Source organism: Equus caballus, chromosome 17 (genome assembly GCF_041296265.1).
Source record: "Equus caballus isolate H_3958 breed thoroughbred chromosome 17, TB-T2T, whole genome shotgun sequence".
In the NCBI taxonomy this organism is placed as follows: domain Eukaryota; kingdom Metazoa; phylum Chordata; class Mammalia; order Perissodactyla; family Equidae; genus Equus; species Equus caballus.
In genome coordinates this window covers 84,109,211-84,137,123 of record NC_091700.1, presented here as the reverse complement: position 1 = coordinate 84,137,123, position 27,913 = coordinate 84,109,211, and the positions used below count along the sequence as shown (strand labels likewise).

The following is a 27,913-nucleotide window of genomic DNA, read 5'->3' as shown; positions in this document are numbered from 1 at the left end:
CTGGGATTGAAAATTGTTAATCCAAAGATATTAAAAGTCATTGATATGAGAATTAAAGAAGTATCTGACTGAGTCTTGTTGAACAACTTTACTCATTTAAAAAAAATCGACTCCCCACAAAGCTACCTTATATCTAATATTTTTATTAAAAGGAATATATGTTACCTACTGTGAATACTGCCCTGGAATTATTTCAACCTAATGTTGGAGTACAGCTTTATAAAGGCACTAGAGTTGTTTTCCAAAGACACAGGTAGAAGTTAGCAGCAACAGATCACTCTCATGTGCTTTCTGTAACAAAGGTTGTGGTGTCTCAATTCGCCTCATTTTGAAGTGATATATTATGTTCCTCAAGCACAGAACCCCTTCAGGAACTCCTGCATGGTACTGGATTTGTAATCTGTCAATCAAGGGCAAGTTCCAAGTACTCTCTAGTTGCATTCAAGGGAATAACATTCACAGCATCACTTCTAAATAAGGAATTATTTTCACATACATCACATATAAAGTTATACACAGGGTGGGAGACAGAAGAATGTGAAGATGTTGAAACACACTTGCGGAAAAGATGAAGTCCCATTGACTTACACGGAAAATGTCACATCATCTTGAGCATTGAAAACACCACTGGGCGGACCTGCCTTTTAGAACTTAGAGGACTGATTTAGAAGAAGTTGGTGTTGCTATTATAATTTAAAGCAGCGATGAAGCAGAACATTTACCTACTACAGGGAAAAGAAAAAAGAAGGAAAACTTTGGCAAGCCTTTTCTAAACTGGCTCTGTGTGCTTTGGCTGGAAAGGGCAAAGAAAATGAATGGCAGTTCTCTTGCCCGAGGGCAACTTAATATGACCAAACGAAGACTCTCTGCAATTTGCAAGTCTGGTTTACAATGAGTCATAGTAAGGGGCATCCATTTCTTAGAGCACTAAAGACTACACACCATCTAAGAATATTAACTTTATCCTTAGCATTATCAATTCAGTTGATAAAAATCAGGTTGCTTTTGAGTATTTTTCTTAGGTTCTGATGAGAAAATTCAATGCTGTCATCTTAGTAATAATTACTTTCATTCCTTGTGCTTTCTAATAAAACAGGTTTATTTAACAAATAGAATATAGAAATGAAGTCAACTGCTTATATCAGGAAATCAATAGAAGGTTTAAATGTTATGCAGCATGCCCTGTAACTACATTAATGGAGGGGCAAACGCTAAAATAAAGGAGTCCCTATCATTGGCACTGAAAACAAGCCTGTCTTCCTAAAATTGTTGTTATCTTTCAAATAATTTTAAATGATTTAATTATTTTAAAGAAAATCCCCAGATGAAAACTGAAGACAAGCTACGGTGTGACAAAACCTGAATTAAAATCACTCTAATAATGAAAAATTGAGCTAAACCTTTCAGAATAAATCTCACAGGCAAACCACAAATGCAAAACAGCTCTTTGTTAACTCAGGTTTTTCCAAGATACTACTATAAAAATTGTCAAGAATAATCATGCTTTTTCTAAAAAAAATTTATAAATGTTTAAGAGGGAAAGAAAAGCTCCTGCTTTAAAAAAAAAAAAGTTTTACACATAAGACCAAGATTCTCATAGAAATGCGCACCTAGAGCAAAGTGAAGTGGAAAGTGTTTCACCTACCGTCAAATTTCTTGTGCCTGGACACGAAAGTGGTGCGCACAAAATGACTTGTCTCCTCCACAAGGTTTTCAAACTCGAGTTTGCTTTGCTGGCTCAACTTGTCTTCCATTTCTGTGGTGCAGCACGTATATTCTTGAGGACAGATTCTCAAGTGTTCCCCTGCAAGGAGAAGGTAAATGTCAGCATGGAATGGTAAGGACTTCAGGGAATCTGTTTCTCTAAAATCTCCCTCAAATGCTGGGCTCCTTGTTCCACCAACCCCTCCAGCCATCCCCATGAACTTTTATCTCATCCTTGGTGTACTTAACATTTCAATCATTGTGGACTTACGTTGAATCGGATGCTATGGTCTGAATTTCTGTGTACCACCCCCCCAAATTCATACGTCAAAATCCTAACCCTTAACATGACGGTATTAGGAGGTGAGGCCTTTGGAGGTGATTAGGTCATGAATAGGCTTAGTGCCCTTTTAAAAGAGACCCCAGAGAGCTGGTCCATCCCTTCTGCCTTGTGAAGACACAGCAAAAAGTTGGGGTCTGTGGACCAGGGAGCGGGCTCTCACCAGACACTGAATCTGCCAGTGCCACGATCTTGGACACAGCCTCCAGAACCCTGAGAAATAAATGTTTGTATTTATAAGCCACCAGTTTCTGGTATTTCTATTATAGCAGCCCAAACGGACTAAGACACCTGATATTTAGTTCCTGTGCCTGTCATTTGAGTGAAGGTATATTAAAGACTTCAGAAGACCACGACGATGTTCCTGCTTTTATTTGAAATGTACCAAGTAACACTAGATGACAAGAGATGCTCTACAGTTATAAGTGTGCTTGTCTTTGGAAACCTCAAGTAAGGCAAAAGACATTCAGTCCCATCACCACAGTCTGTTAGACAGCAAGGGCAAGAAAAGATGGGAATAGTTCCTTGTGTTCTCTTTCTGCCTGTCCTTCTGTCAGAATGCATCAGTTTTTCTCTAGGTGAAAGTGAGCATGCTTTCAGTGGCATGTCTCATGTGCCACATGTTCCCTCAGTTGACACATCTTGTCAGAGAGAAAACGTTCTCCTGCAAAGAGGAAGGCACTGATGGGTTATTTAATGCTTGAGCTATATGGAAATGTAAAGTAAAAAGTAATGAAAGTCTTGTATTTAATTCAACAGATTTATCTCTGGATATACCAGGCCACTTCTTTTTAACAATATTGCTTTCTTCAGTGCTATTTGCAAGTGGGAACCAAATCTTCGCTTCATCAAATTAAAATGGTCTGTTATTGCATAAAATGTGACTTTCCAATTGACGCAGCTCCGTTAGCATCAAAAATGTTTAGCAGAGCCTGTGGAGGGAAGAAAGAAAATCTACCCAATATCTTGCTAAATAAAAGCAATAAATTGTCTCTGTGATGAAAATCACTGTAGGCCATTGAAAACCAAATGACCAGAGCACGTGATGTAATGATTAAAATTCATGTATAATGTTTAACTGCACTTATACAAAATTATGTCCTGTAACCCTGTGGGCAGTATAGGGTATCTCATGGATCCTCATGTAGTTTGATGCTTCAGTGCCTACTTAAAACAACCTCAGGACAAAAACATGATCACAAGTGTGTATTAAAGTTAGATCTTATGTAACTTCTAGAAGGGAGGGAGACCATGAAATAGCATATGTATTTTTTTTCAAAAGAAAGGAAAGGAAAATGCATCATATTCGAGAATGATAAATATCAAATTCAAGATAACAGTTCTGTCCCAGGAGGAATTAGAATTTGAGAGAAATGCTCAAATACTTTTATCTATAATCTTTTATTTCTAAGTTCTTTGATGGATACGTGGTGCTTATTATTACCTTTACTTGTTCTGTACATTTAAAATATTTTGTAATTAAAACTTGGAAATATGTCACTAAAAATAGTAGTCACTGTAGTTGTGCCAGAGAGGAAAGCAGGGGGTGGATATTAAGAAAGAGAAACAAGATGCCCTTGACATTCAGTAGCCAGTCCGGCACTCACAGCTGGGTCATGATAGTCTATCACACCTAAACCATCTCACGGAATACCAACCTCAGACAAGATTATTCTGAGACCACAGTAAAAGGAGACACAGCAAGGCCACTTCAAAATTTTGTCTAAGCACAGACAAAAGCATGGTCACTATACCAGACAAAGAGTACGGAACACCTCTCTTGGGCAAAATGAGTGTCTGCACTTCTTTCCCATTTATAGATTGATCTTCATACAAGTCTCCCTCCTTGTTGATAAGATTTGTTGAGATGCCTTATTGTAGAATTCCATCTGCTTTCTGACAGCACCCAGTGTGGGATGAAGCCCTGCTTCTTTGAAGCTTTCTCCAAATCACCCAAGCAAAATCAAAATCCTTTAATAGATTCTTTCGAAATCCCTCTTACTCAGAAGCCCCATGGTTCTCCGTGGTGTATTCTTACTTGCTGTCATGAGTGATAACTCAGCTTTTTCAACTACAGGTGTGTTTCTGGTCAGTTCTGATTTGAAGGTATTGACAACACCAAAATACGAATTTTGGAATTTTTTTCCCAAGTGACTCTGATACTCATGTCCCATTGAGAAGCATAGTTCTGGAGTTTAAGACACTGAGAAGGAATAAGAAAGGCTTTATCAAATGCAAATGGTCCACCAATCACTAATTTTCTTTTTATAAGATATCAAGTCTAACTGATAAAGACAAAACTCTGTATCCAGATTGAATGGATATTTAGTATTAAGCTTGCAGAACGTTCCTTTCTCTGACCTGTTATAAACCACTTTTTTTAAATCCCCCTACTCCATTTCTTACTGTATTATGCACAAATGAAATGTCCCTTTCTCAAGATTTAGTATATCAGGGCTGCATTCTACTTCCGAATCATTACAATTGAGTTTACAACAAAATGCACAGGACTTGTGGTGAAAAACTGACCAAAAAAAAAAAACAAATAACATTTTATGACCTGAGGGAAATAGCCGTATTTGGGATATTTGCAGAAGAAACCTCATGGCTCTACATTCATGAAATTAGATTGGAGGTGTTATAATCTCTAATCACTCCAAGAAAATCAATATTTTATGTCAAGTGCTAAAAACAGAAAGATACTTTCTATGGGACAACTTTAAACCAAAATATTTCATGTGCGTGTGTGGGTGTGTAGGGTAACGGAGGTACACGTAAGAGACTGCCTTGCTAAGTCAGCGCAGTATTAGACTTTTTATAGAACCGGAAATGTCCTCAAGAAGTCAACCCATTTCTCCTTCCATACATACGTCCCTAGTAGAGAGAAAGCTAGAGAGATGGCGAGACAGAGATAGATAAGCTTTGAGAGAGAAAGTGAAGGGAGGAAAATCCTCAGAATGTTGAAGAATTCTGCTGTAGGAAGAGTAAATGTTTTATGCAAAGTGCTTGTTAGAGTGGCTAGGGAGAGACCATGATGATGTTCCCAAGCATACAAGATCAGGCCACATAAAACATGTGGTCAAATTTAGGCTGAGTCTTGTTGTCTTTCTGAAATTACTAAATAAGAAGGTTGTGGGAGAATTGAACTACTGAAGTACAGTTCTTCTCTCGCCCTCATCTGAGGCCACTGATATTTGCCAAAACAACCTGAGGACTTTAAATGGCAAAAGAGACTTAGGACAATTGAACAATTTATTCTAAGTGAGTTTATTTATTTTGTTTTTTGGCTCTAGAACAGGGGTTTAAAAACCATGGCCTCTGGGCCAAATCTGTCCTACCACCTGTTTCTGTAGAACCTGTGAGCAAATATTTGGAAAAAAATCAAAAGAATGATATTTTGTGCTATGTGAATGTTTTATGCAATTCCAATTTAATTTTCCATAAATAAAGTTTTATCAGGAAACAGTTCCACCCATTCATTTCTGTATTGTTTACAGCAGAGTAGCTATGACAGAGACCATAGGACCTGCAACATCTGAAATATTTACATTCTGAAATCATACATGACAGCTACTCTGCTACATAAAGAATTAGCTCTAACCTTTCCTATTCCAATTTCTCCAAATAGCAAGAATATGACTTTTCTCAGCTTAAATACTTCCTGACACTTCGGAGTATTTGATATAATAACGGGATCCTTCCAAAGTTGTAACTTAAGGAGGAGAAGAAGGTGCTGTCTTCTAAGGGTTTCCCACTCACACTCGTTTCTCAAATTCTCTTAAATTCTTTCTAGGTTAACTATTATATAATTAGATACAACATTTAGCTCAATCGGAGTGCCACTAGACATGTCCAAGATCACTAGTAATAAAGATACTAAATAGCTTGTTCCAGAAGATCAGGATGAGACACCACAAATGCAGACAATGTGGGGTTGAAACTGTGGTGACTGTACCTTTACTCATCAAACATTTATTGAAAACTTCTATGTGCAAGTCATGAAGGCAGGTTCGCATCCAGTAAGATTAGACAGGGACAGGCATGCAGTTTACACAAGTCATGATGGTAGGTTCGCATCCAGTAAGATTAGACAGGGACAGGCATGCAGTTTACACAAGTCATGATGGTAGGTTCGCATCCAGTAAGATTAGACAGGGACAGGCATGCAGTTTACACAAGTCATGATGGTAGGTTCGCATCCAGTAAGATTAGACAGAGGGACAGGCATGCAGTTTACACAAGTGCATGTTTTCTTTGGAAGTTCACGCCAGTGAATTCCTGGGTTCCTGTATTTTTACAGAAACCTTCACTACCTCTAAAATAAACAAACAGAATTATAGTTTGGAAGAAAGGAGTTCTGCTTGGAAGTTAAAGAAGAGCAAATGCATGGGGACATACAATCAGACCCTGAGTTGCCATCTGTTTTCCAAGAGAGAAGAAATGGGGCTGTTCCTCCCTCTACATGCCCCTTTCAATTATATGTCACTCTTTACAACTTCTTTCCCCAAATGCCTGCCAAGGTGTTCTTTTTCACTCCAAGATGCTAAGGTGACAGCAGAAATATGATTCTGCGAGACAGCACTCCTTCCAGAGATGGCCTTGGGTCTGAAGGCCACCAGGAAAGACTTGGTGGGTGGCACAGTGGGAAAGAGCAAGAGACAGGAGGCCCTCGGTAACGAGAGAAGGCAGTCTCTGTGAGTCTGCTACTGCTGGCTCTCTGCCCTTGGAGGTGACACATGGGGACCTCAGAATGCACATTCCAAATAAACAAACAACAAAAATGAAATGCCCCATCATCAGCCATGCTGTGGAGGCAGCCAACATACAAAATAGAGGAAGACTGGCACAGATATTAGCTCAGGACAACTAGTCCTCACCAAAAAAAAGAAGAAGAAGAAGAAGAAGTGTCCAAATGAGTCTGATGTGATTCAGCATAGGCAGCCTCAAAATATGCCATTTTGGCATATTGATTATTTTGAATTAAAGTTCCTTAAGAAACACCTGTGTAAGAGGAAACTCTGACCCTCCTTTGTCCCCCTGAAAATAGTAAATAAATCTCCCATATGAAACATACTCTCCCTGTACCAGGAGGTAAAGAGATGTCTTTGAATCACCAGAGACAGGGAATTCAGGGCCAAGAAGGCTGCATAAACAAACCTTGTTATTTCTTTTTTAATTCACTACTACAACTTAAAATGTCTTTGTCTCGTCAATTCTTCATCAATTTATTGTTTCTTTGTCTAAAAGGTATAAGAGCTGCCTGCTTGGGTCACTACTTTGAGTCTCAAATTTCTGTGAGCTCCCATATGTATGAAATTAAATTTATTTTTTTTCTCCTGTTAATCTGTCTTATGTCAATTTAATTATTAGACCAGCCAAAAGAACCAAGAGGGGTAGGGGGAAATTTTCCCCTTCCTGACAAGTTACATTTCACAGACTATAGCCAGCCGAACTTTTACAGAGCTTTGGAGTGTGGAGAGAAATTACTACCCTTTACTTCCTAGAAGTTAGGTAGGAAATTAAGAACTAAAAAGTGCAAAGAGGATGGCAAGCTCTCACAAAATGGAGCACTTCAATTTCTGTACCGCCAAATTCTATTCGATTAGAGTGCAATATTTGTTTTACACTTGGCCCTCTTCAGAGTGTATAGCCCACACCACAGTTCTTTCATCCCTGAAGTATTAAAATCCCACAGTCAATTAGCTGTGTCTGGTACCAAGCTGGAATCTCCTCATCATTTGATACGTTGCCTCAAATAACCATTCAGTTTGTTAATCTGGTGCCTAGGAGGTTGACTGGCGCAAGTAATCTAAGGAAACAAGTTTAGAGAAGTCATACGCTAGAATAAGTGAACTTTTAGCTAGAGTTTCTGATAGCTAAGATCATTTAAGTTGGACTTAGCAGTCCTGGACTGCTTTTAGTCACATAAAGTTCCTATACAAGCTAATCACAGAGGTAGAACGTAGGAAAGTAGCATTTTTTAAATGTATGTTCCAGTTCATTTCTTTAAGTTCAAATTCCCAAAACCTCCCAATAAGCACTTCTTCAGCATTTTTCAGTATGAAGTGTTACTATAAATGATCATTTCCTATCTTTAAGGGCTGATCTTCCTTAGTGAAGTTGTTCACTACCATAATCAGAAATGTTGAAACTTTCACCCAAGTTTTAAGAAATTCAATTAGAGTTCTACTTCAGTGGAACTTATCATTCAAATAACCTGTATTAGTGTCACCCTTTCATGTTGTCAATTTCCTGATAAAGAGTTTAAATATTAATTCTTGGTTATAAAATTTTCTCTCTGCATTTTTCAAAAATAATTCCTTTGAATGGAACCCATAAGCTAATTGTTTAAATCTCTTCCAACAATTGCACAGAGAGGACTGGAAACATGCTACTCTAGAAAGTACAGGGCCCACCTCCATAGTTCTTCTGCCGGTGTTTCTGGTCTTGACCATTTCCTTGCCTTTCTTATTTCAGAGAAGCTGATGGTTTGGGGACCGGGAACAGGCATAGAAGGTGGCGTGGTCAGAATTAACCAGGGCTGAGGGGTATGGGGGATAAAGAGCGGGCAGGGCTTGAAGGCAAGATGGTCTTCCAGAGCATGCAGCAGCTAGAGTAAGGAAAGTGATCTTTCTTTTATTCTCACTTCTTACCCTGGCTCGAATATATTATAAAATTCTTAACTTGTAAATACTTTGATCCTTTTTAAAAAGAGGGAGTTTTTTCTTGTCTTCAAATTAATATAACTTGTTTAATTCATACATGGAAAACCTCAAGACATTTAATAAAAACACTGCCCTAACAAAAATGATTATCAGTAATTTGTATGTGTAGATACACACATACAAGAATACATAGCATATTCTTTTCCAGTATCTAAAAAGAAAAAGTAATGAACAGAGGGATTTCAGAAAATAATTTGAAATGCTCCAAATTTCCTTCTTCTATATGGGAAACAGCCCATCAAAATTGTGGTTAATCATCACAGGGACAATAGCAAATCATAACACCAAGATGATTCCATGATCCAAAATATGCCACAAACTAGCCACTGGACTTATTAGAATGTTTTTGCAAAAAATGAATGCAAAACCAATGTAAAATATAGTCTCAAAGCTAATTGATGATTCATAGTAATGGAGCTGATTATTCTAAATCCATAGGAGGGACGGTGCTTAATAATAATTTTTGTGCCTCGATCACGACAAAAGGGAAGAGATGAATTATTGTGCTGTTCCTTGAGTTTTCCCAGCCTCTTCCCATCATAACTCTGCATCTTGCTGGTTAAAGTATTAATAGAATCTGAAAACACTAGATTTGAGAAGTGAGAAGTGATCAAAAGACTGTCTGGTGCCATGTGCCCCACCCTAGAGATGTATTGAAATTGGATTAGGGGAAGATGGACAGGGGGGAATGAACAGGCATGCTTTGCCAAGAGATTACCTACAGCTATTCTGATAAACTCACCAATCTCACAATGGTTCCTTTCCTTTCCTACTCCTTTGAGTTGTAGATTCGATATAAAGTTCTCATATAGGAAGTAGTCAAATGATAAAATCTCACTAATATCCAAAAAGTTAACGTTTTGGTCTCAAGATAGTTCCCCGAGAATCGAGACTGGTAAAGAAATCTTGATCTCATTATTTCTGTATTTCAAAATCCAACTGAAAGCTATACAGGTTCGGAAAACTTCAGTTATAATCTATAGGTGTCAGAGAACAAGACAAGCAAAATGCCAAGGCAAGGTATGAGAATTCCCACTCCCTCATCTCCATTCTCATTGTAATGTACACTTTCTGTTTGCTCAAACACTTTGGTTAGTTCCTACATGTCAGGCACTGTGAAGCAGGTATTTTTATCATCTTCATTTCACAAATTAAGAAATTGAATCTCAGAAAGATTAAGTAGCTTAATCTTTAAACTAGGAAAGTTCTCCAAAGCTCCTAAAGCTTGTAACTGCTCTAAATGTGACAAGACTCGCTGAAGCAGAACAGCAAACTTAAGGGGGTGTCGTGGGAGACTTTGACTCTTCGAGGGAAAATTGACATCTGTAGGAAACTGCACAAACTAATTGTTGCAGGTAGTTCAAGTTTCAACATCAGACTGCACTACATTCCTGCAGTGACATCACATCTTTGCGAAGCTGAGTTTTTCCTTAATTTCCATTTCACTAGTATCACGTGAAAATCAATAAGGAAATAAACGTGGCAGTATCCAATTTGATTCTAGGGTTTGAGAAGTTGCACACTGTCCATTAGTAAAACATGGTGACTATTAAAAACTAATTTTTTTCTGACAATCTATATGTATTATGTTTTCAAATGGATGCTAAGTTCTTTAGGATATAAATACTTAATTGTCTGGATTTAACAAGAAATGAAATGGTTAGTATTTCTTCTGGCCTCAGAGCATCATGGATACTGTGATAGTTTTGGGCCAATGTGGCTAGGCTATGGGACCCAGTAATTTCATCCAACACTAACCTAGGTGTTGCTGTCAAGGTATTTTGTAGATGTGGTTAAGATGTGTGACTTTAAATAAAGGAGATTACCCTTGATAATTTGTGTGGACACTATCCAATCAGTGGACAGCCCTTAAGAACAAAAAGTGAGGTTTCCTTGAGAAAAAGAAATTGTTTCAAGACTGCAGCACCAACTCAGTTTTCAGCCTGCCCTATACATTTGGGAATTGCCAGCCCCCACAATCACATCACCCAAACCAATTCTTTAAACTAAACCTCTCTCTGTATTTATATGTATACACACACACACACACATATGTAGGTTATATATCATGTGTGGGTGTATATACCTGTCCTACTGGTTCTGTTTCTCTGAAGAACTCTGACTGATACAGACACTAAGGGCTCCATGAAAGAGGATGTTTGGGAACCTCTGCACTAGCTCCACTATCTCCCAGTAGATCTACAATGGAACTTATCACAATTGCCTATGATTATCTGGTTTGACCTGAAGTTTAGAACCATTGCTTGTCCTTTTTCTCCCCCTTTCAGTGCCTAGCAATCACAGTAACCAAGATATTATAGCTGGAGCCAGTGTTGCATTGGTGAATGTTTAACAACCAGCTCTCAGGCTTTGAAGGGGAGCCCTGATTTATAGTGTTTGCCAACGTCCATGGTATAAATACTCCCACCACGGCTGATTTCTAGTTACCAGAATGATGGCATGAATTTTGAGCTGGGAAAAGACGTGCAGCAGCACACCACTACGTATTATTTCCTCCATACACGTACAAAGACCTCAAGAGTACAACTAATAACAAAATAGTTAGAAGTGATGAGTTTTGATTATTTATTACTTTTCTTTTTAACATAATTTATTTAATTGTAAATTTATCCAATTTAATTTCTAATAATGGCTGGGCTTAAAAACAGGTTCACAAAATTCCATAAAATTGAACAATCAGCTCTCACAAGTTGGAAGGTGCCAGTTCCAGCGTACCACCACATGAAGCTAAAAGCACTGTATACTGTTGACTGGCTTTTTCTTTCGATTGGCTGAGTCCCCAAATTCAATTAAAAAGCCCCTAGACCAGCAGAATCTGCCATTTCCATAACCAATATTGAGATCTAGGGGTCATATACCTACTTGTCTCAAAGGAAAATTGGTTCTTCAGTCATTCCTGACTGCTAAAGTACACTAAAGAATGCCCCAGACAGAGATGAGGAGGTGTAGAATAGTTTTTCTAGGAATGGCGGAGAGTGGGGACCATGGCTAAACTGTGTACTTAAAGAAAAAGTCACCCTTAGTCATGAGCAGGGTTATCATCGCAGCAAGGTGAACCAAGGTGATTGACCCAGGTTTTGCAATTTTCGGTCCCAGGCTGTAGCTGCTGTTCTACGGCACAAGGACAGAGTTGAGAAGGAAGCTGTTACTCTACACTACTGTTTTGAAAGACCTATGATTCATTGTACCATAGCCATCTGCTCACAGCCCTGCTATTATACCCAAACCAGCCATTATGACCCCTGTCTTCTTTACCTTTGTAGTGCTCACTGCCTTAGCAGAGATCTTGGCACATGGGCGCCTCTGTAATAAATGTTGAATTGAAGGCATCTGACTCTTTGCTTGCTCTCTTATTCAACTGCCATTCAATAGCACACAAGCAACAGACCAGATATCATGCTTGGTGCTAAGGGATAAGAAGACACTCTGTGCTTAAGAAGCTTGGAGTCCAGCATGGAAAGACACATCTATGTGTTTAGGTCCACCTTATAGATAAGCACAGGACCTATTAAAGCACATGGTTCTCCCCATCCACCCACCTCCCAGGTGCTGATGACTCTTGTAGGGACAGTGTTGATGATAGGCTCTCTTTGATTGTTAACTTTGCCTACTTGATTTCTAGGCAAGTAGCAGTAGTATTGTCTATCTCTTTAAGTTTCAATGACTGGCAAGAACATCCACATAGTGGTTTAACCTGTTTCTTTCACTTTGCCCTGGCTCAACTACCTTCATACAGCAGAATCTGAAATCATTTAGTAGGTGTCCACAAGCATTCATATTCAAAATAGAATAGAGTATTTCAGAGCTCATCATGTGAACTTAGGATAAGTGTTTCTTGTGAAAGTTTTGCTACCATTGTATGTATTATGTATGCATTGGGTTATAATGAACAATGTTGCTTCTTATAGTAGATTGTGGGCAAAAAGTTTGGAAGCCAAAATTCAATACTGTGTCGAAGCGATGACAGAAAGGGCAAAGAGCCTACTTACTAATGCATACTCGTGAAACCACAAATAGCCAACACTCCTTTAGATAGGATGCACCGATATTATGCATGTTTTCTTCTTCAGTAACATCAAGATGTCCTCCCTGGAAGAATTATTAGAGATGTCTAATCTTTATCATGCTCCCTAAAATCTTTTATACAGGCTTATTTTCCACTTGTGTTTCATAAACACATTGACTTGGGGCCATAATAGAGGCTAATTGCTAACCTAGAATGGGAGGATTTAAGCAGCATTCATAAAAACGTTGCAAATTTCATGCCTGCTCACAATTTATTTACCATGCCTGTCTTAGGAATTGACAAAAGTTTCACATTCAAATGTTCAAAGATGTCCATAATCCTACAGCCTGAAGGGCATCTTTATGGGCAGGTTGGTCAGATCTAGTTCAGCTGCTTTGACACCGCTTGCCAAATCCAGGCAAACAGTAATTCACCAGCTCCTGGTGACCTTCTGCAAGTCAACTGACCAGAGACGCTGACTTACATCATTCTCTTTCTGTGACCCATATTGCATAAATCAAACCAATTGTCTCCTGCAAGTTCTCCCAAAGATGATGACCAATTTCAAGTTTATTGCAGCTGTAATCCCACACTCATCTTTGCTTACTCAAGTTAGCCATTTTTACAATTGAATTTGGTGATCTTGTGGTAATATACAATAAACCAATTTACAAAGTGCTTGTTTTTGACTCTGATAACAGCAGATCAGCATTCTTACTAAATTATATGATGGCTCACTTGAGAACTTAGGATTTACTGTTCAAAGCCCAATGGCTGTAAACTAGTGCAGACCAATTCAGTAAAGGGGCCGAGGCTAGGTGAGAGTGATTGAGAACCTAATCAAATTGAACTGCATGTAAGCCTTTATGAAAAATTATTTTTCTTTCCCATAAAATACTGCAATTTTAGTAGGCATCTGTAAAACTATGATTGCAACACTGATCATATCATATACAGTAAAGTAATAAAAGGCAAAGCAGCTAGAAATGTTACAAGATCTATGGTACAATCTGTAAGTGTATATTTCCTTAATTGTCTGCCTCCATGACAATGAAACTCCATAATATCTAACCTTTTACAACTCATAGAGCCATTAATTTATAATAATTACTTTAATTCCCACTAATCATTTAAGATGGATGCCCATAGGTAAATATCACTCAGTCTCTATTTCACAGATGAGTGATGGGAGGCCTACGAAAAGGAGATAGTCCTTTTCCCCTGGCATCACTTTTGCAATTAATAAAGGGCAAGAGGTCTCTTTCTAAAATTTGTGTGTGGAGACCCAGATTTTAAAATGACACCACTTCAAATACTATAATAAATTCTAGCATCCTTTCCAACCCGGGGCTTTAAAATGTCAGTGCTCAGGTGACAGCAGTATAGTCAAGCATTATTATTCAAAAATTTGTGTGATTAAAGTTCAGCCATGTCTTTAAACCAAGAGGAGTGTAGAACTTCAGAAGAGACAGGAACAAAAACTCTCCTGAAATTAAAGCACATATCCCTATATATTTAAAAGTGAAATGAAAGACCAAATTGAATTTTAAAGAACATACTGCATAAAGACAATTGAAAGATGTCTTGATAGAGAACATAGTGTTTTAAAGAAATACTTCTTTTTTTAAATTTAAAACAAATCTCAATAGGAATAAAAACCTAATACTTAGGGGACACTAGAAATAATCATAGTTTTTTTTCTTCATAATCTCTTATTTGGGGACATAATTCTTAGACTGGCCTCAAAGGAGGCAGAATCAACAGTTAACCCATATCCTATAATGGAGACGAAAACCATGTGTAGCCTTGCTTTATTCAGAACTTAAAATCCAAATATGCAAAAAAGATGATTAAGTCAATATCATCTCACATAGGAAATACTTCGTTTATCAGATTGGCTCTTCAGAGTAAGACATTAATGGGCAAGGGTCTCAAACCAGGTCTATATTTCCATTCATCTCTGGCCAATCTCCTTCTTAAGTCCTGTGCCAAACAGAACGATTGTCAGCACAAATATATCATGCTCATTATACTCTGGACCTTGGCAATACCAGTCTCTCAACATAGAAAACTGTGAGCTTCTCTTTTGCACCTCCCCTTCTCCCCTCCATCTCTTCTCATCCATCAGGTCTCAGCTTAAACACCACTTCTTCTGAGCCTTCCCTGACCCTCGAGTCTAGGTGAGGTGTCACTCAACTTCCTGCTGTCCCATTACCTCTCCATGTGGCCCTGTGTTACACACATCATTGCACTACAATAACCAGTCTATCCACCTGTGTGTCTCACAGGAACACACCCTGCTTGAGGGCTAGGATTGTGTTTTGTTCATCAACTGTACTCCTACTGCCTAGATCCATATGTGTGGCCCATAATGCCACTCAATACATTTTTGTTCAGCAAATAAATGAAATAAAAATCAATTGATGCAATAATGCAAGTAATGGACTTTGCACTAAGGAGACTACAGGAGAATACTAGGTTCCCTAAGAAAGAACAAATTTAAGAGAAACATTGTTGAATCACGGCATATCCAAGGCATATGGCATATCCAGGAGAAGGCAGCAAAGCTGCTGAAGGCCCCAGTAACTCTGTTATACAAATGCAAAGTCTGTAGTGGTTTTCAAACCAATTAGAACTCAAGCCACCTTTTTAAAATAATTAATTTGAATTCCCATTTACATTCCTTTATTAAAGAAATCTATTGGTAGTATAACTACCCAAATACATAACTTTTAAATGAACGTAATATCCCAACTGTAATCTAAAGGAGAAATTTTTAAAGGATTACAAATAATATGCGTGTTAATAAGTAAATGCTCAGATCATGGCTAAACTTAAGGTAAAAAATGTAGTCAGATATTTGACCTACGTGTACTATCACTGTAAACACAACAGCTATACACACAAATAGAAGTGTGTTGGATTGGCACCTCAAGAATTACAAATAGTATAGCTCGCAGTGATGACATTTTCTGAGAAAATGAACAACTTGGTAAAAATCTCCAAATGAAACAAATATAATTTTGTCTTGATTTACTTCATAGTAATATTCCTAGAAAATCTGGAGTATATTAATATTGCACAACAAAACTTTACAGTAAAATGGAGTTAGGTTCTAGGTTCATTTCATTGTAAACAGAACTTTTTTATCTACCAGAGAATCAAACAGAATGTTTAAAAGTTGTGCAGGGTGCTGGACAAGACTGCATTTTGCCAGAAGGTCTCATTCATGGCAGGATATCTTACATCCTTGGTAACTACCTACCAATTGCCAAGGCTAGCACGTTCTAGAGGAGACATCTGTCCTGGGAGAGAGTTGCGTTAAGCAAACAATAACTTATTTAACTCCAGGATTTTATAATATTATACATTATTTATCTAGACATAAGATATTTATAACAAATATGTAAGTGTGAGTAGAGTGTGGGCCATTGAGCTGAAGTCATTGGCTGTTTATTCATTCATTCATTCACAACACCTGTACATTCATCTATTCATTCTTTCATGTATTGAGTATTTCATGTATTTCATGTATTGAGTGCCTACTGTTATAAGGAGGTCCTGCTGGCATTTCCAAATAATTAAGCACCTTGGAATTTTCTACAGAAAATCAGCTTTGTACTCTAGTTTGATAATCCCATTGACTGACCTCAAGCTCAACCATCCTCCTGGGTGTCCTTCTGTTGAGTGCTTTGAGGTAGGTAGAGAAAAAGAATATCTCCTGAACACATCAAAAATTAGTTCAGTTTCCTCTTTAAAGTGCCCAAGAGAGTCCAATCCTTTATACTGCATAATACTCTCAATTTCCTGGAGAAATTCCCAGAAATAAGGCAGGGAGTCAGAGGTGAGCAAACCTCTACAAACCTATTAGAAGAACATCTGACAGTTTTCCCAGACAAACTCCTAGAAGCTATTCTATTTCACTGACACTCAGGTTCATTTTCTTTCCCAAACACACACCCTTAGACAATTGGTTTTTGATAGCACATTTTGTGAGAAGAATCTTTAGCTACCTCTTGGGGGGCATGTTCCTGACACTTTGCCCAATGCACTGTGGAGAGCAAATGGTATGGCAAGGATTTGTTTCATCACCTCGCTGTGCAAATGGCTGTAATTTACAAGTTTGGAAGCATGTATCCTCTTGGGACTCACAGTAAATTCTCATTTCTTCTCCCTCCAAATTAATTTTGCTTTTCATGATTGCCCTGCCATAGGAGAGAGACATTGTATGTACAAGGAGTAGTGGAATGTAGCCAGGCTTCCAGCTTCCATAGGATTCATCTCTAAACGAATCCTGCTGGGAGACTACAGCTCTAGTTTGAGCCAACAACCAGATACGAATTTTACTATTAAGAAGGGTTTAGACCATTTACAAAAAAAAGAAGTAACCACTAATTGCTCATTTCCAGTTCCTCCAAAAAACGTCTTCTGCAGATTACCACCTCTTGCAGAACTATTCTAACTAAAATCACACCAGCACATGGCCAGGAACACATACACATTCAGTACTGGCTTGAGTAAAGGTACTCTGTCACTTCTTACTGTGAGAAGGAATTAAAGACACAGGACTTTGGTGCTTGAAAGGTGGTAATGGCGTTGGCCCACCTCATGTAGTCAAGCTCATTCTATCTTCCAGCTTCAAGCATGCTGGCTCCTCTTTCTCCAAAATTATCTTGGGTAAAAAAGAAGTCTCAAGGTTTAATAGAGTGTCTCCAAAGCTACAAATAATATTTGTATGACTTAAGTGACTTGAATAAAGGGTGTGTATAAGTATGAGAATGACAAGCACAGATCTCATTCTCCATATTAAGGGATAGACCAAGGTAAATTTGTGTAAGACTATGTCCTGTGGGGAGAGGTTGACATCAGGACAGAGGCGGTCAAAAGAAGTAGTACACACAGTCAGCTTCACACCCTGCAAGCTCCTGTGTTTTAATCCTCAAGCTCCACTCCAAGGTAGGTTTAATTGCACCTATTTATTCATCCGGGGAGGTGAAGCAACTTACTGCCAATGCCCACCCCCTTCTTGAAATTGCCTTCACTTAGCAAGCATACTATTTTTTTCTTGGACTGCATGCCTATTTCTGGTGATTTGTGGTTAAGGGGGCGGGTGGAGATTCTGGGTCCGAGACAGGGTAAAGCTTCTAGAAGTTACTCATTAGTGCTGTCACTCGTTATTTCAGTCTCTCCTTGCCTGAAAGAGTTAGGTATTTTTATCTTTAATTTTTACTAGGTGAACAAAATGAGTCTCAGGCTCACATAACTCCTTTGTAGTCAGCCCAGAATTCAAAAGAAATTGGCTTGCACTCACATGAGGGCTCTCTCATCTGTGACTTTCCCCTCTCTCTTCACCCAGTCTAATAGAAACATGTCTCTCTCTAACTCTCTTGGATTCTCACACTATTTTAGACCAAGTTGCCACAGGCTTATTCCAGATTCAAACCAGTTTGCACCCGCCTTCCTCCTTCTGAATCCTGCAGTACACCTGGTGTGTGGGGACACATGGATCCTCACACAGATTTTGAGAAAAGCTATTCAAAATGGGACAAAAGTGAGAAAGTTTTCAGACATTAATCCCTATAAGAAGCAAAAAGGAACAAAGAAAAACTACCCAAGAAATGGAAAATCATTTAGCAAATCAACCTTAAGACTTTTCGTTGTTGGAGTCATGGAGGCATGAGTTTGAACGCTTATACTTCAACTTAACAGCTGCATGACATGTAAAATCAGGCATGACAAAATACAATCACAGACTTGTAGGGAAGGTGATATAGGGCAGCCTATAAGAAAGCGCCTAACTTATAGTTAGTGTGCAATGATATTTTATACACATATTTTTTCTTTTCCTTTTTGATCCAAAGTCATAAATGGCATTAGAAATATAATTTTCTCAACAAAAAAAATCCCTTGTTCCTTTCTCTTCCTTCAACCCTGATGTCAAAAGAAACCACTAGAACATTCTTCCAAGTAGCAATTCAGATGTGAACCACCAACTCCCCCTTTTCTAGGCTACTACATATTGGCTTTCACTTCTTTCCATGGCAAAGCAAGGACGTGCCTTGGAGCTGCTAAATTCGAATATGATAGCCAAGAAATGCCTCCAGATTTCAGCCTATTCGCATAGCACAGGGAAGAGATAGGTGAGAAGTGAAATTACCCACCCAATCTACATCCACAGATTTTCGTTTGATGATTTAGCACTCATCTCCCTAGAGCATGGTCTTTCTGAAAGCTAGAGTCTAATCATTTACCTAGCATGACCAGAGTACAATAAATATGCAAAAAAAACACACATTCATAATTTCTGCCATTAAGAGAATATTATTAAAGGATAACTTTTAAAAGGCCTTATAATCATGATTCCTACGAATGTAAGATAAACATTTGTCAAGGATCATATTCAACTAATTAATTAGTGAAAGAACTAGTAAAATGTTATAACTGGTTCAAAAGTGAATTCAAAGAACCACACATATATTAGTGAAAACGAATGATAAAATGAATTACAAATAAATATCAAACTGGCTTATTCCAGGAAGAGGGTAGGGATAGGACTGGAAGTTGAAAATCAACCGTATTTCCATGGGACAAAATTAATTTGGATGTCTATGGACAAGAATTATTTGCATTGTTACCAATTATTTCCAGCATACAGAATTGTGCAACAGCTCAAAGATAATGATAGGAGCAGAGACCCTATAGAAACACATAACCCAGAAGGGCATGCCTAGACACTGCCTAGTTTTCCACTGAAGACACCCAGGAATCATTTTTGTCCATTTCTAAGCTTTTCACAACTTTTTCCGAAGATATAAATTTAAAATAAAATTAAACAGGACAGTAGAAGGTAATTGAGACATTTTAAAAGGAATTTTAAGAGTAAAGATGACTTAACCAAAACTTAGCCATCCTATGGTATCTAATGCAGATTAAGAAATGGAAAAATGAAAAAGAAAGTCTATATCAAAAACCTGACAGTTGATAAAATAAACTGTACTTCCTGTCTTTTCACGACTTTTGGAGTTAGCCCACCATTAACAGCTACCTGAAAACAAATCCTCATATATGTCATTATTCTTTTTAACATGTAACTGGGCAATGAGCCCACCACTGGAGAACTGAACGAGTGACACATTAAATACCGCTGTGCCACCAATCACGCCGTATAACCACATTGCCACGTATTATCTTAGTATTTGTCACAATCTATTAACATTTTTCAGGGGTGGCTGTGCTGTATTAAGAGCCACGGAGTCCCATGGGGCTCCCTCCTACAGAAATAAGGCCGGTATGGTGGACAGTTCAAAGTGGAAGTGACAAGTGTAAAAGCAATAGTTAATCAGCCTGCAATGTCGTCCATCCGCATACACAGGCACCTGCCAATTTAAGGCAAGTAAGCTCTGAAACATTAATAGATCCAAAATATTATACTGCTGAGAAACCCAATGGTAGTCTCATTTAAGTAAATGGAATTAGTATACCAAGTAGCTTTACTAAGTATACTGATCTACTAGCATTAAGATAATTCACTTAGTACATATATTTTCACCTTAAAAATAAAATATCTCCCTGGAGTTAATTCTTAGACTTCCCCATCTCTCTTTGAAAGGAAATGCAATATCATTCCAGTCTAGGACTCACAAAATAGACTCAACAAATTCTGAAAACCTGTTAAACATGATGCCTTCTGGGTGACTGCCTTCAGAGAGAACTATATTCAGCTAAAAGATTTCCTTAAATTTCCTGAAATTTCAAGTCTTAATGAAAGTGTTTCTCACACAGAAAATCAAACATATATATAATATATAAACACATATTCATATGTCCATTAACAATCACAATTAAATTGTTAAAATTCTGATCTTTTAGATGTAAAAGATAATGCAGAGATTGCTTCATGTGACCACCACACTATCAGATAAAACCCTAATGTCCGACTCATTAGTTTCTGAGCCACAGGCAGACAGCTGGGTTCCTGCCTCCTGATAAAGTGTCCTCTCCATGTCTGCATACTTCGTCTCATCCACATAAGTCATCTACTCTGAAAGATGCTCCAAATTTGACATATTTTTTTACTTTGTTTATATTATATACATGCTACTCATTGACAGACAATTACAGAAAAGCATCTGCTATTAAAGAAAAACTAAAGCACAAAAAGCCTATATATCCTATTTAAAAAAAAAAGATTTTTTTCCAAAATTTAAGTGTTTTTAAAATTCACTAGTTTTTTTTTTTTTTTTTTTAAAGATTTTATTTTTTCCTTTTTCTCCCCAAAGCCCCCCGGTACATAGTTGTGTATTCTTCGTTGTGGGTTCTTCTAGTTGTGGTATGTGGGACGCTGCCTCAGCGTGGTTTGATGAGCAGTGCCATGTCCGCGCCCAGGATTCGAACCAACGAAACACTGGGCCGCCTGCAGCGGAGCGCGCGAACTTAACCACTCGGCCACGGGGCCAGCCCCTGAAATTCACTAGTTTTTTAAAAAGCCTATTTCAGCAAACTGGGTTGTGAGAATACTTATCGATTTCTTCAAAGCAAAACCAGTACTTATTAAAATGTTATTCACTTGCAACTGCTCTTTTGATTAAAAACCATTAATGAATTTTTTGAGAAAGTAACTTGTTAACAGGTCAATCTGTCACTGGGTAAAGACTTTAATAAATCTATAACTCAAATGCTAATGATAAAACATAAGCCTAGGGCACTAAGTAAAATTTGTAGTCAACCAGCGCTTCTCAAATCAGGGAGATGGACCATCTGGTTCCTGGATTGGACAATGCTATAATTTTACACAGTCACCCGTAATATATCAGCTGTGCTCTGGAAGTTGGTGGTATTCTGATAATATTTTAACTTGCTTCTAACAGCTGCAAGTCAAAGCATTTTATGGTTCTTGAAAATGAAAACTAGAGCCTTCCCAGTTGGCGTGGTGTGTCTTCATCATTCCATCATAAGTTTACATAATGAAGTTTAGTAAAATCTCTACGATGAATGAAGAGCTGATACTTTCTATGTTAGAAGAGGCAAGAAAATTAAGATGTCAAATATGCTTTTCTGAGGATGGTTATATTGTTTCATTACAAAATTCAATTTAATACATTTCTTTAGTTTTAGCTGATTCCAAGGTACGCTTCAATTAAAAATCAACTCTACAGTTCTTTCAAAGACTTTGAATTTTCACATTTTCTGTTTTTCTCAAGGAATGTAGAGTGACTTAGAGATGCAACTTTTAGATTTTTCTTTTAATTACAGTCTGATTCAGATATGAAAAGGCTTCATCTCTCTAGGTTCCATTAGATTGTCTGTCTTGCTATGAAATGGGTGTCACTCCCTTACAGGGTCCATCAGACTAACATGCAAGTAAACTAAAACATTGTCTGTGATATCAAGATGCACTTTGGTGCATGTATTCTTTTAACTTTTCATAATCATATCAGGAAAATAACCTAGTTACGTGCAAATTAAGGTATCTCCATTTTATTTTTTTCCCTCCATAAACTAAGGCAATACTATGTAGAAAGTAATTTTGAAGTTGAAGATTAAAGTTTTGTGTAGTGCTTGTATCTTGTCCTTAAACTACCAAAATGTAGTTTAAGTGCTCTTTGCATTGGTAATGTGTGGAAACTGCCCTATTTTTACAGGAAAATGCTTTTGTGTGTGTCTAGGTGTGTGTGCATGCATGCAGGAACACGTGGATGTGCATGTGTGCAAACGTGAGACATTATATACGTAAACATATGCGTGTGGTCATGTTCCAATACAGCTTTACTCACTACTGCAGGGGGCAGGTTAGATTTGGCCCACTGTGGGCAGTTTGCCAACCCCTGGTTAAGCATAAAATTCTGCCTATTTTACAATGATGTCCCATACTTCATTATCCATCAATACAATCCTTAATAATAAATATATTTTATATTACTACTCAGAAAACAAAGTACTTTAACACCTTTTATCTTGTTTAAGTATCACAGTGACAATCTGTGAGAAAGGCCCTATGGTATTCCACAATTGCAGATGAGAAAACTGAGGCTTAAAGATGCTTAACTATGGGCCCAAGAGAGTCTAAAGTGAGTGCTAGCTCCCCTCTGCCAGCATCATTTTGCAGTTCACTGTGAGGAAACTCAGTGTTTACGAAGATAATTGTTAGGGGATTTTTCAATTATACATGCTCTAAATATTAGATTGCGACCCAGTCAGAGTGCCAAAGGCTCTCTTTTCAAAAGGTGAGGCTAGGGTGAAAGAGATGTCAGAGATGGTAGAACTGTTTGCCTCAAGATGGCTGGCAGTGGAGGCACCAATATATTGGAAATACAGAGGAAAAGCAAGAAGAGATGACAAGTCTAGATTATGGCCAATTTGTGCTCAGGAGAAAAGGCCAACTGCTAAGGATAAAACTCATCTTGGGAAGTCTTCAGAGAGGAAGTAGCATTTAACCACCACCATTTTCCCCTCTCACAGACATAAAACTCAGGAATCTATGGGCTCCTGTGTCCTCAGACTCCCTTAAAAGAGTCTTTGTATCCCAGACAGAACTTTAAAACTGTCTGATAAATGGAAGGTTTTGACATTCAAACTCCATGAATCTACTACCTACTTGTAACAGACAACATCTTACAGTTTTGCCACGTCTCTTTAAGTGTTCTCACACACACACAGTGGTAGCTATGTGAAGTGATGGATAAGTTAACTAGTTTGATTGTGGTAATCATTTCATGATGTATACCTACCCCAACTCATCATATCATATACCTTAAATATATACAATTTTTATTTAATTATAACTCAACAAAGCTGGAAAAAAACACAGTAAAATAAAATCACCCTTCAACTGAATCTATGAGTATTACTGAAAACTAAAATTAGGAAAAGAGGAAATTTGCTGAAATATGAAAATGCTTATTGACTTTTAAGCATTAAGTAGTAAAAATTGCTGATTTGTGCCTTTTTAAAAGATGAATCTTGCCTAACTTTATGGTGTTTTCATGTCACTCCTTATCTATCACTCTATCCAAAGAATGGTCTTTATTCACTCATCTGAGTTATTAAGAGCTCTTGTTCAAGGACAAGGTCAGGTGAAAACCCACAATATGTTGATGGTTGGAACAAATATATGAAATGGTCATTTTTTAAGTGAAATTCTGGGCTAATGTGACCCAAAAATAACAACAGCCTCTGAAGTCTAGTTGGAGTTAATTTCTCTATAAATTAATTCCCCAAAATAAAACTCAAAGAACATAAAAATGCGGAGTACCAAATGTGAATGAATTAATTACAGTGAATGGAAAAGAATCTAATTCCAAACAAATGACTGACAAAACCTCCACAAAGTGATTCACATCGTCTGAAAATTACAGTCATGAACTTCAAGATTAAATCCAAAGCAATTACAATCTAAAAGAGATTAATTTTTCCAAGTGGAGGATATGAAAATTTAGCACATCTTATCATCAAGTCGTCTGAAAGGAGAGTTAGCCTTGAAAACACATTGCTTCCAAAGTGCTATGGAAATTAAATGTGGGACAGGGAATAATATTATTATCTTACATTTTGTTCCTCCAAAGACTATACACAGTCTTCTTTAGATACTCCTTCATTCCTGTGATGAAAGAAGACGTTCCTAAGATACAAGGTAGAGTAGGAAAAGTAGCAGGTGATTCTTGTTGCCTTATTAAAGCTCATATTTCCCTTTAGAGTCTGGTGACAATGGTACACAGTAATTCTCTCTGCTATGAATGCAGCTAAAAATAACAACAGATGAGCTCAAAGTGCTTTTCATTTAAAATCCACATTTTACTTTGCAAGTGAGGGAGAGACCTGCCCTGCCTGGTATAGAATATTTATTCAAAAGTGTCTTGTACTAATAGGTGGCTTTGGCCCCAGTGCGTATGTCTTGACTGATCTATTGATGGTAATGACCCTCCTATTCCAATGAGACGGCTGGAAAACCACCTGGCCAACCTCTTTAACTGCCATTCTTATCCACCTACTCCAAACACTGCAGGTGAATTTATAATTTAAGGATTCAGAGGAGCCCAAAAGCAGCTAAGTTTCCCATTCCTCCATTCTATATATCAGTTCCCTATCTACCTGCTGTTCTCAGAGGATAAGGAAATATAAAAATGCAAATAAACATCTATTTGGCTTTCTTTTGTTGCGTGTGTGATAGCACATCTCTTGTTGTTCTATCCTGAAAGCACTTTTCTCTTCTTACTTTTATAATTAAAATTTTTCCTATTTCCCAGCACCAATTCCTCCTGTTGTTTTCTGGTCTTGTTCAGAAACCTTTTACTGGTGTTGACAACCTCTAACAGTCCCTTGGAAAATGTATTCAGGATGTTTCCAATTACCTGTGCCCCACTTCCTGGCCAAATGCTCCTAGTAATTTGGCAGCATACGAACTTCACTACCCAGGGCTCTTCTCCCTGCATTTTCCAGAAGGTCTGACTCCATGATCAGATTTGATGAATAGATTGAGCTCAGTGACTTCATTCCTAGGGTCTTTGCTCTAGCATTTGATGTTAAAGGTAAGACATAAGGCTGTTAATGAAACACGAAAAAATGGTTGTGATATGGAAAACCACACATCTGGAGAGGGTTGACAGCATCAGAGCTGTAATGATTTCTCCTTTGATGTGAAACCCGTAGTCTACTCTGTATACTGCTGGGCTGGCCACTCTTCTAAAAGACAAAAACACTTTTAAGATCCAAACTTGCTGATGAATTTTTCACATGTCAAGTTTCTATAGTAGCAGAGTTCTGAAAGCACTTTCACCAATGTTGAAAATAAGTAAAAGTGTTGATCTTTGGATGAATTTTAATGGAATCGGCTAAAAAAAAAAAATAGGCTGGGATTTCTTTAGCCAATGACTTACTTGAGCCACTATCTGAGTTCTGTTCTTCTATCTTTTCCTTGGTTTCCCGTGGGGATGCTTCCAGATTACATGGATTTCTATATGATTTTTCTATACATAGATCATTGTCAGAGGATTCAGTTACTTCATTTGTGCTTCCTGAATAGTGAGTTTCACACTGTATTATATACACGATTATTTGTGTGTCTACATCCTCTACTACATCATACTTGAGGGCAGGAGCATTTATTTCATATGATACCTCAACCTCTCACCAGTCAGTATTTAACAGAAAGAAGGGTAGGAAAGAACATATTTTGAGCGTGTATTTTGCCTTGGGAATTCGGCTAGGTGACTTACATACAATTCATCATCTCATCCTCAGAACAAACCTGTAAGTGGTATTGCCCTCATTTGCAATTGAAGAATTTTAAGGTTGGAAAAGTTTAAATAATTTGCCCAAAGTTCTGAAGCTAAGTAATTATTAGAGGAGGACCCACCCCAATCCACCTCAACAAGAAATTGCTGGACACATGTTTATTAAATGTATTACAAAAATAAACTTCATCATTCTTTGGTAGCATGTGTTACTTTATACAATTTTAAAAGGCTATAGAAAATTGGTAACAGTCAGGATGAGCCATGTAATTTTCAGATCACAAACAACCCCAAAGGTTTATTTCTCACTAAGACTGTATGTCCAATGCGGGTTGGTAGGGGGCTCCGACCCTCATAGCCACTCAAGAATTCAGGCTTACCAGTTCCCTTATCAAGGCAAATCACACTTGAACTTTTAAAACTCCCACCTAGAAGCAAGACACTTCATTTCTACTCAGATTTCATGGAGAAATAAGTCACACAGCCACATGTAACTTAAAAGGAAACAGTGAAATAAAATCCTACCATGTACCCATAAAGAGGGGAATCAGTATATCCGTGAGCTGTTCTAATGACCACTGCATATGTCTACCTATGATGTGAAATGCACTGAAAAGATAAATTATACTCATCGTGTGTTTACATTCCTGCCTTGAAAGTTATTTGTATCGAGTAGCCGCTGGCTTCATGTAGGCTCTTGCCTTAAGACATTTAGAATCTATTTATTCTTGGTCAATGAGGTTATGGAGTGGCTGTAGGCCTTATTTTGCTTTGAGAGGATCTTAAAAAAAGGCAAAACAGACTGTGAGGCTGTCAACAGCTGACTCATTTTTGTATTCTGTGATTCAGCGCACTAAGTCCCTCTAAACCCACAGAGCATCAATGGCTTCCCTCTTGGCACACAGATCTCTGTTAGACCAATCTACTCAAAGAACCCAAGCCTCTGTGGTTACTGCTTGAAACACGAATGTGTCATCATTCAGTAAAGGATTCATTCCCTATTTTTGTCATGGGATTTCATGCCTCTGGTGTTTGGGAAAATCATCATTGAGGTTGACTCTTAATATACTGAAGAATTTGACAGAAGGACTATAAAAATATTAAGATTATATAGAGTAGAGATTTAATCAGACAAGTCTGTCAGGGTACAAACCATACAAGAGTGCAATAGCTGTGCTCTTTGAGTGACTTTAGAGACTAGCAGAGAGCAGGAGGAGTTACTGAGTAATTACTTAAATCCCAAATCTGGGCTTCTATTTCACAATCTCTCTGCCGCATTTTAATGAACACAGCAAAGCAGAATATAAGATTCACTTTGTAAATACCAACATTTACTAATTACCAGTCACAAAGGTAAAACCTGGAATCATAGCATCGTAAGATGACACTAGTAAAATGGCAACAAGTTTTCAGAGCAAAGAACACCAATTTGATTTGGCTAGATTTATGTTGAACAAATGTATTTTACAATCATACAATTGAAGGAAGACAGAAGGTGAAGAGAAGACAAAAGCTCAAAGATAAACATAGTTGGTTTATAATCCCAGGGACACCTGCAGACTGGGGTTAGGTGGCAAGAATTATACTATTGAGGAGAGTAGATTATAGACTAAAAAGCTTAGCTTCATCAGAAAGGAGGAAGGTACTACACAAAGTATTCGTTTTGCCCCTTTTTATTCCCAGTACAATCTACATTGAGGAGAGAACTGGGGAAAAGAAAAGATGCACCATCACCCTAGGGAATCCAGTTTTTAACCCAGTCGGAAACAAAGGCTCAGTTTTCCCAAGGATAATAGTTAACAAAGTTGAGTCTTTCTGGCATCTGGTGTAGATCAGCCATAAACGTCTAATATAGCTAATTTACTCAAGTAAACTGGACAATTCGCGC

At 37.8% G+C, this 27,913-nt stretch overlaps 1 protein-coding gene across 2 annotated transcripts in view; it reads right to left on the bottom strand.

Moving 5' to 3' along the window:
• Positions 1–27,913, bottom strand: part of GPC6 (glypican 6) — a 1,023,293-nt gene that overhangs the window by 755,338 nt on the left and 240,042 nt on the right. For both annotated transcript variants that reach the window (XM_023621717.2, XM_023621718.2), the window contains exon 2: positions 1,646–1,804. In XM_023621717.2, the coding sequence (XP_023477485.1) occupies positions 1,646–1,804 (159 nt within the window). The remainder of the gene's footprint in view (positions 1–1,645; positions 1,805–27,913) is intronic.